The sequence below is a fragment of the Sycon ciliatum genome, chromosome 13 (assembly GCF_964019385.1).
Source record: "Sycon ciliatum chromosome 13, ocSycCili1.1, whole genome shotgun sequence".
Taxonomy (NCBI): domain Eukaryota; kingdom Metazoa; phylum Porifera; class Calcarea; order Leucosolenida; family Sycettidae; genus Sycon; species Sycon ciliatum.
In genome coordinates, this window is record NC_088655.1 from 23,642,576 (window position 1) to 23,652,575 (window position 10,000).

Consider the following 10,000-nt stretch of genomic DNA (forward strand, 5'->3'; position numbering starts at 1 on the left):
TGTAAGCAGACGCTTCCTGATCTCACGACTTACTTGAAATCGGCGTGGCTATTCAAACGAACCGAACAAACGGTGATGAAGAGGAAGAAGGAGAATAACAGCATCGCGCATGCATACACAGCACACACACACGCATGCATACACAGCACACAAGCACAACACACACGCACAGTACAAGTAAATAAAATGCCTTCTTCCCTGTCCCCAAAAGGAACTCACAAGGTATGCTACCATGCAGAACACTCGCCTTGGAGAGACTAATTCCGCTCACCCTGCCGATACCGTTTTGCAGCGACACTGTACTGCTGAACCCGAATTTATCAGCGAAGCAATGATCCGATCACCCGATTGCCAGTGGGACGCCGGTGAAAACAAACAGAATCCTCCGCACCAAGGCAAGCTGCTCTGAGCTCTCCGCCCTGGCTCAATCAAGCATTCACGATAAGATTAAACGGAAACATGGGAAACGGTGGGGCACAAGTTATGCTTTAGAGTCCACCGACTAAACCAGATTGTTCTTACGCATAACTAACGCATAACTTGCGCCCCATCATTTTCTATGTTTCCAATTAATATTTTCCTTAGCTCACCAACCAAGTACATGTATTCAGGATAAGATTAGTCATGCCAACATCTTCGCAGCTGACAAAAACAGGCTGCGAATAAACAATGGCGATAGGCATTGCAAACTACTGCACAGCAGAACAGTTGGAGATGTGCTCGTGACGGGTGTCTGTTACCAAGCGCGAACAGAGTGCACGTGTAACGCTTTACTTACGTGTGGGAGATGGTGGAGGAGGAACAACACCCTCTGCGAGAGGAAACAACCACAGACAGACGGACGGACAGAGGCAGAGAGACAGACAGACAGACAGACAGACAGACAGACAGAGACAGACAGACAGAGAGACAGACAGACAGAGAGACAGACAGACAGACAGACATACACATACAAACATGTTTTCAGCACAGAAATGCCTGCATGCGGATGCTACCTGCAGGATTATTCACAGGATTTGTATACAATGTAATCGACCCAATGTATACAAGAACAGGCAAGCCTGCATGTAGTGGGTCGGTCCAGGACTCTCCCAGGGAAGGTATGCTTTACTATTCCGACGAACAGAGTTAAAAACTTGCGTCTTTCCGAGCACAGTAACTTGAATATTCCGACAGTCATGCCACGCAAAAGAATGCACTGGTTTCCAGGGTGACGGGGAGGGGTCTCCAAGGCAACATGGTGGTATCTCCAAGGTAACAGGGTGGGGTTACCAAGGTAACATGATGGGATCTCCAAGGTAATATGGTGGGTCTCCAAGGTAACAGGGTGGGGTCTCCAAGGTAACAGGGTGGGTCTCCAAGGTAACAGGGTGGGGTCTCCAAGGTAACATGATGGGTCTCCAAGGTAACATGGTGGGGTCTCCAAGGTAACAGGGTGGGGTCTCCAAGGTAACAGGGTGGGAGGGGCTTACTGGAGCAGCATGTCCAGGAGAAGGTGATGTCGTCGATGGCGATATCACCCGTGAAGCTACCGCCACGCGTGCCTTGGAGGACAATCTACAAACAACAACAACAACAACAACAACAACAACAACAACAACAACAACATCATCATCATCCCTGCTGCTAAACTCAATCTGCCCATGCTGGAGCCACGTAGACAAAGAGACGAACAGCAGACAGACACACACTCACGCACCCACACACGCACATGCACACGTGCACACACACACACACGCACACGCACACACACACACGCACGCCCACACGCACACGTTGAGAGCGTACCCTGAAGTTGGTCTTGATGGTCGCTGGGATCGTGACGGTTCTCTTAAACCAGAGGTTTCCTTGGTTGCCACTCATACTCAACAGACTTGTAGCATTCAACGCACCTCCAGGAACCTGAATGTACATGTTAAATTGGTTGATTGTGGCGCCGTACATGTGGAGCCTGAGGAACACACAACAAAAAAACTCTTTTACGGCCACAAATTAACACAACGGATTAAAATGCAATACAACATACACTGAAGAAGAGATCAGGAAAATGCATGTGCATTAAAAAGATTTTCAAACGAAAGCCAAAAAAACTTCAAATCAAAACTTTATAAAATATAGACCACACCTCTGCCTCCGCGGTGCTGAGCACTGTCAGCACACTGGGTGCATCCTCCGGTAAAATAAAGACCACAGCAGCGCAGAGAAGGTGAGGATGCCACCTCTCCTAGTGCACTTCCTTTCTACGAGAGTGTTCAGTCTTTTTTTCCTTCTGACTTCTCTCAGTGCTCACTTCGTATACAGTGAAACCTGTCTAAGACGACCGCTCAAGGGACCTTCACAAGGTGGTCTCTGTTACCAGGTGGTCTCCTTATCCAGGGTCATTAGACTGGAAAGAGCATCCCTTGGGTCCTGGTTTCAGTGGTCTTCTAGGACAGATGGTCGCCTTCTCCGAGTGGTGGCCTTGACAGGTTTTATTGTATACTTAGTTCATGACATTCTATGCAGAGCTGGTACCAAGGTGTGTGCGCTTGTAGTGGACTTGCCCCGCAAAAACCTATTTAAATATGCGGGGAAGTTGATGCATACGTTCCATCGGTTAAGCTTTAGATAATCACATAATTATTGTATTAACAAGAACGGTTTTTGATGCATTCTACTTCCAGTCATGTTACACTCTGCGCCATACGATCAACACGGAGGGCGTGTAGTTTCTATGCATTATAAACTGGTTAAGATATCATGGCAGACAGCAACAAGGCTCCTTTAAGATATCGTTGCAGACAGCAACAAGGCTCCTTTAAGATATCGTTGCAGACAGCAACAAGGCTCCTTTAAGATATCGTTGCAGACAGCAACAAGGCTCCTTTAAGATATCGTTGCAGACAGCAACAAGGCTCCTTTAAGATATCGTTGCAGACAGCAACAAAGCTCCTTGAAGATATCGTTGCAGACAGCAACAAGGCTCTTTTAAGATATCGTTGCAGATAGCAACATGGCTCCTTTAAGATAGCGTAGTAGACAGCCATAAGGCTCTTTCTTAGTAAGATATCGTAGCAGAAAGCAACAAGGCTCCTCAGCCCCACTACTTACCAAATATCCATAGTGCATGGTCTTGCACCGACGGGACTGATGGGCAGAATCCATGGAGAAACCATAATGGCATTGTCGCCGTTACTACGTGGGGAAGACGTCTCGATGTAGTAGTAGTAGCCTGAACACACAAACAGACATGAACACACGCATACACATGCACACACACGCATGCACACGCACACACGCACGCATGCACCCCCCTCCCACGCGCACACACACGCACGCGTGCACGCACGCACGCACACACACACACACACATTGGTATCAGCATATACCTGTAACAGCAACGTCTGAACTGCCTGACATCCCTAGAGGCCAAGAGAAAAGATTCCCAGCAACACAGAGTAAGGAATGTTTACTAGGGTGGCTCAGTATTTCCAGCTAATTTGGGAATCGTTAGACACATTCCCCGGCCACTAAAGGCGGGAAGTTCACATAATGGTGCTCGTGCTAACACAGCTTTTCTGCAGCAGTGAAGCAACACCAACAGCAGCACCAGCAACAGCAGCAGCAGCAACAGCAGCAGCAGCAGCAACAGCACAAACAGAAAGTCGCGGTCGCAGTAGCCCCAGAAACAACACACAACAGCCGCAGCAGAATCAGCAGCAGCAGCAACAGCAGCAGCAACACACAACAGCAGCACACAATGGCAGCACACAACAGCAGCACCAGAAGCAGCACACAACAGCAGCAGCAACACACAACAGCAACACACAACAGCAGCACACAATAGCAGCACACAACAGCAGCACACAACAGCAGCACACAACAGCAGCAACAGCAGTACTGACAACAACAGTACCTACCCAGAGTGCTTTTCAAGGTGTGATCGGTTGTGGGACCGGTGGAGCCGGACGTAGTGGAGCCACGCGTGCGTGTCCAATCAAAGTTATCAAATGAAGAGTTCAGCTGCAGAAATCCCATGTTGCCGGTCTCAAAGTCAAATGGAGCAATGCCAGCAACTCCGCTAGCACAAGCTGAACACACGCACACACGCACGCACGCACGCACGCACGCACGCACGCACACACACACACACACACACGCGCACGCACGTGCACACAGAAAAGTACCGAAAGGCCGCAGTCAACAACAGTGGCAGAATGCTGTGAACGTTTTCCGGTAAACCTGCAGCAGTGAGTAAACTAGTGTCTTTTCCGGAGCCGCACTTTAAACACTCGGGATTCACCCAGAAAAAGTCAGTGCGGCTTATACTACGATTGTCAAATAAATCGTCAAATACAGGGTAGATATCCGTGTGTCAAAAATCAGGGTACGGCTTATACTCCAGTGTGTCGTACACATGTACTCTGGAGAATACGGTTGTACTGTTCATGCGCCAGTAACGTCAGTGTGCATGTGTGTGTGTGTGTGTGTGTGTGTGTGTGTGTGTGTGTGTGTGTGTGTGCATGTGTGTGTGTGTGCATGGATGCGTGCGTGTGTGCATGCGTGCGTGCGTGAGTGCGTGTTTATGGGAGAGAGAGGTACGTCCGGTATAACACCATGCAGCAGCGGAGTGGTGACTTACTGCAGTTGACTTCGTCGCTATTATCCGGACAGTCGTTCTTCAGATCGCAGCGAGACGTGAGAGGAATACAGTTGACCAGGTTAGCGCACCGCCACTCAGTCGAACTACAAGTAATAACAGACACTGGACAACAGAAAATAACAGAACAAAACACGCACAACTACATCAGTACCTCGGATAAGCCGGGGTTTGGAAACCCGGGGCTTGGATAACCCTGGGCTCGGTTAAGCCGGGGTTTGGAAACCCGGGGTTCGGATAACCCTGGGCTCGGATAACCCTGGGCTCGGATAAGCTGGGGCTCGGATAGCCCTGGGCTCGGATAACCCTGGGCTCGGAAAACCCTGGGCTCGGATAACCCTGAGCTCGAATAACCCAGGGTTTGGAAACCCGGGGCTTGGATAACCCAGGGTGACAAGGTTCTGAAAGGCAGGGTTTGCATAACCTGGGTCCGGACTGTAATAATATACCGGACCAAACAATGCATCAGAGCCTCTGTCTCTCCACTGTCTCTCCACTGTCTCTCTCTGTCTGCGTCTGTGTCTGTCTCTGTCTCTGTGTCTATGTAATGCCATGCCAGGATCATCACACCTTTGCAACAGGTCTTGGGCATAGAGATGTCATCAATTGCCATGTCGCTGGTGAACGAAGTACCCACGACACCCTCAATTACGAGCTGTGCATTCACAAAAGAATAAAAGACAAATTTAAAGCAAAAAAAACAAAAAACAATAAGGCACAATTACAAAGTCATTAACGAGGGAGTCAGATAGCGAGGCCACGCTGTACTTTATAAGTAGTGTCTGCTCAGACAAACAAGTAAACGTGCACACACACACACACCACGAACCGTGAGTCGGAAGCAACTCGCGCTGCATGGCCACCCCAGTGTGGGTTCGAATGATCAGTCCGCCGCACTTGGAGTGGCGGAAGTGCATATTGAATAGACAGCTTGCATGATGCTTGTTTTACGAGTTTAATAATAGTTGCACAATAAGTATCATCGTCTTTGCTTTGCTTTTTTCAATGTTGTATCATGTATAAAAAAATAGAAGTGGCGAGCACACAAGCTCTTTCCCTGGGCATTGCAAGTCCACAACTCATTTCACAGAATTATTTTCGGCGTTTCGGCAAATTGCCATCATCAGGATGCTATGGATAAAAACTAAAAAGGAGAAAAAATACAGCGGTGTGGACCCTGGCTAGCACCAGACGTTACTGAAGTAACGTCTTTTGCACGGCTACGGGAATGTTTTTTTATTTTATTCCAAGCAATACATGGCTGGGGTAGCCAATGACCACTTTGCGTGGCGATTGCAGGGTTTTTATAGCCAGCCACGGGGGGGGGGGGGGGAATAAAATAAACTTACATTGTAAGCGGTATACATGGTGATAGGTTTGGTGGTGGCCTTCTTCCAGCCGGCCCCCTGGTTGCCGGACAGCGTCCACAGCACCTGCTCGGTGACGCTGAAGTTGGTCAGGACGGGCACGGCCTTGACGCGCAGCGTTCCCATGGCCGCGCCGAACATGTTGTACCAGAAGGTGACGGCGCAGCCGGCCTGGTCGGGCGGGCCGTAGCGCGGCGAGATCAGCCTGGCGACCTGGTTGACGGGCCGGCCGGACGTCTCCGTGTACATGTAGTAGCCTGCGGGAGAGAAACGACAACGACGACGACAACAGCAAAACGAAAGCCAGACGAGTTCGAGCTGCGGCGACCTGCCCCGAATACATTAGCTGTTGCCTCGAACCAATGAACGTTGTCTGATAATTGAAACTATGAATAAGATAAAGTGCTCAGTCATTCTATGATGTCATGCATGTACATTGTAGTCATACAAACATGATCAAGGAACGATTTGGTGTCTCCAAAAAGGTTTTCTCCGGTGATTGGTTGCTAGTTCATTTTGGATAATCCTGTTTAAATAAATACAAGACAAGACAAAGGGGAGTAGGGGGCGATGTGCCAACGATGTGGTTGGCAAGTATGCTGGCATACGCGACCCTGTTCTCACCTGCAGCAGTTCCCAGAGTGTGGTCGTTAGTGGGCCCGGTGTTGAACGACGGTGTGCCGGCGTTGTCCCGGGTCCAATCAAAGTTATCCGTCCTGTCCTGAACGAAGCCTTGCAGGCCTGAATCGAAATTGACGGCTGCTCTCTGGAAAGAGCACACTATAGGAGAGAAAAGAAAAGAAAGAAAAAACAATACAGCAGTCGAGCTGGGGTCCCACTCAGACCTGGGGGTGTTCTACCCCTGGGGAGTTCTACTCCTGGGGAGTTCTACCCCTGGGGGAGTTCTACCCCTGGGAGAGTTCTACCCCTGGGGGAGTTCTACCCCTGGGGGAGTTCTACCCTGGGGAAGTTCTACTCCTGGGGGAGTTCTACTCCTGGGGTAGTTCTACCCCTGGGGGTGGTCTACCCCAGGGAAAGTTCTACCCCTGGGGAAGTTCTACCCCTGGGGGAGTTCTACTCCTGTGGGTGTTCTACCCCTGGGGTGGTCTACCCGGGGAAAGTTCTACCCCTGGGGGAGTTCTACCCCTGGGTGAGTTCTACCCCTGGGGGAGTTCTACCCCTGCGGGCGTTCTACCCAGACTCTGTACGCGAGACGGGATACATCAAACAGTTAGGACGCCAGTTTCGGATGAATGGACTGAAAATAGCAGATGAGAGGTGCGCGGAGGCCGTGCCAAACGCCACAGTACCGAGCCACGTAAGAAACAGTGACTCCCCGAATAAAAGTCGCACCTTCTTTACACTAAATTTCAAGAATAAAAATAGGGTGCGACTTACAATCAGAGCATGACTTGCTAGTACCGTAAAATAAAGCCAGAGCGCCCCGTCTCTCCTATGCGCCCCTCTCTGACTTCTTGTCAGGGAAGTGAGAATCATCGTATGGCTCTGTGAAGTGTGATGCCGTACCGTGCTCGACCCGGTTGGAAATGTACGCAGCAGGTCACACCCTCTTGATCAGGGATCTCACAAATCCTGGGTTTTGACAGGTCTGTATGATTCCCTGCTCTTGACCGTTGATCGGTGTACGAGATGCACGCACAGTTTTCGTAGGGCCAATACTTTTTCATGCAGTACCGAATGCGGCGAGTAGGACTCGCTCATCTGCCCCTCCCCCACCTGGACCTACTCGAAGGGTGGCGGAGGTAGGGGCGCTCTGGCGGGATTTGACTGTACTACTGAAGTGAATAATTATGTCACAACAATTTGGCTCAAACCTGAAAATGGGGGTGCGACTTATATTAAATCGAGTACAACTTATACTCGTGGGAAATGCGGTACGCGGTCCTACCTTCGCAACACTTCTTGTTGTCAAAGGCGATGTCGTCCAGGGCAATATCACCGGTGAAGCCGCTAGAGAGATGCGTTGCCTGGAACACCAACTAAACACAATGACAGCGAACAAACATACGCACAAAGCCCAGGATAACGCACCTGTAATGTAAAACCGGAAAATTTCGGTTGGGATTGATTTTCGGAGTGGTCAGCACATCGTTGCTTCTACTGCGTCTTGCATTTGTACCGGAGACTGCTCATTGGGCTCTATTGAACACTCACACACACACACACACACACACACACACACACACACACACACACACACACACACACACACACACACACACACACACACACAACCACACACACATACACGCGCATGCACCCCCCCCCCCCCACACACACACACATTTACACACACTTACACCCCCCCCACACACACTTACGCGGAAGCGACTGTTCAGCGGAGTGCTCAGCGTGGCGGAGGCCTGTATCCAGCTTGCTCCCTGGCTACCTCTCTTGGAGAAGAGGCTGTAAGTGATGCCTGGAGCTTCTTCGTAGACGTTCAGTGTGCCCGTGGCAGTACCTTGCATGTGATACCTGAGCGTGCAGAAAATTCGGAAAAGAAACGCTTTAGATTATGATGGTGGGTGAGAATCGACACTCCACTCGCTCGAGTACGCAGAGTGGTGTGTGTGTGTGTGTGTGTACGCGCCTGTGTGTGTGTGTGCTGCTAGGGAATCAGGCGCGCAGCCTGCAGGGGCACGGGGGGTGGGGGGGGGGCTGGATTCAGCATGCAGATAATGACCATGAAGACGAGCACCAGCCATCCTACACGTATGACAGAGAATCGGAGATGACACAATATGTTGGTGAAGCGGCAGGACACTGTGCAGAAGGACACTTACGAGAAGGACACTGTGCAGCAGCGGGACACTTACCAGAAGGACACTGTGCAGCAGCGGGACACTTACCAGAAGGACACTGTGCAGAGGCTGTTGACGGCCACGTACCACGGCGAGAGCAGAGTGGCAGTTCCCCTCCGCCCGCTACTCACCTCAATGTACAGGTAGTAGCCGGAGCCTATGAGCACAGCAGAACACAGCAGAACACAGCAGAACAGAGCAGAACCTTTGTTTTGTCCTTTTCCTCGTTTCTTTTTGTTCCCCACCTGTTTTCCAGTAGGGCTGTGTTAGTAGTCAAAAACAAAAACAAAAAAACACCGGAGGCCACAGCGTTCCATCAGTCTAGACAGTGGTTTCACAGCTATCACATGACCATACAGGACAGCCATGTTGGTTCCAACACCACACAAAACCCTGCATCTATGTGTCACATGACGCCGGCCATGTTGGTCCCACTGGTCACATGACATGATCACTTTCTGCACAAGTTTAGTCACATGACTCAACGATGTGAAACCACTCTATTATATGCAGCTTATACTCCAGTGTGGCTTATACTCCAGTGCGGCTTATACTCCAGTGTGGCTTATACTCCAGTGTGGCTTATACTCCTATGTGGCTTATACTCCAGTGCGGTTTATACTCCAATGCAGCTTATACTCCAATGCAGCTTATACTCTGGAGAATTCAATAGTTGTGTTTGTCCCGTGATCTGGCCTTACCGGACGTGTGGTCACCAGGTGGACCTGTACCGGATGATGGAGTGCCACCAGTCCTGCGTGTATAGAGCAGAGTTCCGTTAGTCAGCTGGGTGTAGTTCTGCCAGCCATTGTCGAATGTCGTCACACCAGCCGTGCATGCTGTGGTGTACACGCAAAGACGAAAGAGCAGCGAGAGTAAATGATCAGTGTGTGGACATGAATGTGTGTGTGTGGAGGGGGAAGGAGGGCGTGCACATGTGTGTGTGTGTGTGTGTGTGTGTGTGTGTGTATGTGTGTGTGTGTGTGTGTGTGTGTGTGTGCGTGCGTGTGTGCGTGTATGCGTGCATGCGTGTATGTGCGCGTACACACAGATGGGCAGATGAAAGCCATTGAGGCACAGGGGTGATGACAAGACCACATCAACATTTCATCCATGACACGATTTGAACACCAAAAAGTGTCACGCTGTCTTCTGTTGACTCAAAGGATAGT

The 10,000-nt window shown here is 50.2% G+C and overlaps 1 protein-coding gene across 1 annotated transcript in view; it reads right to left on the reverse strand.

The window, feature by feature from the left end:
- The window catches only part of LOC135829548 (MAM and LDL-receptor class A domain-containing protein 1-like), a 43,029-nt gene that overhangs the window by 5,114 nt on the left and 27,915 nt on the right, over nucleotides 1-10,000 (reverse strand). Inside the window, exons 27-40 of the mRNA XM_065341943.1 lie at nucleotides 9,530-9,667; nucleotides 8,877-8,985; nucleotides 8,349-8,502; nucleotides 7,916-8,006; nucleotides 6,631-6,786; nucleotides 5,989-6,263; nucleotides 5,210-5,294; nucleotides 4,622-4,744; nucleotides 3,900-4,070; nucleotides 3,091-3,211; nucleotides 1,789-1,951; nucleotides 1,473-1,557; nucleotides 779-811; nucleotides 34-48 (exon numbers count right to left, since the gene is read on the reverse strand). Of these exons, the coding sequence (XP_065198015.1) occupies nucleotides 34-48; nucleotides 779-811; nucleotides 1,473-1,557; nucleotides 1,789-1,951; nucleotides 3,091-3,211; nucleotides 3,900-4,070; nucleotides 4,622-4,744; nucleotides 5,210-5,294; nucleotides 5,989-6,263; nucleotides 6,631-6,786; nucleotides 7,916-8,006; nucleotides 8,349-8,502; nucleotides 8,877-8,985; nucleotides 9,530-9,667 (1,719 nt within the window). The remainder of the gene's footprint in view (nucleotides 1-33; nucleotides 49-778; nucleotides 812-1,472; nucleotides 1,558-1,788; nucleotides 1,952-3,090; nucleotides 3,212-3,899; nucleotides 4,071-4,621; nucleotides 4,745-5,209; nucleotides 5,295-5,988; nucleotides 6,264-6,630; nucleotides 6,787-7,915; nucleotides 8,007-8,348; nucleotides 8,503-8,876; nucleotides 8,986-9,529; nucleotides 9,668-10,000) is intronic.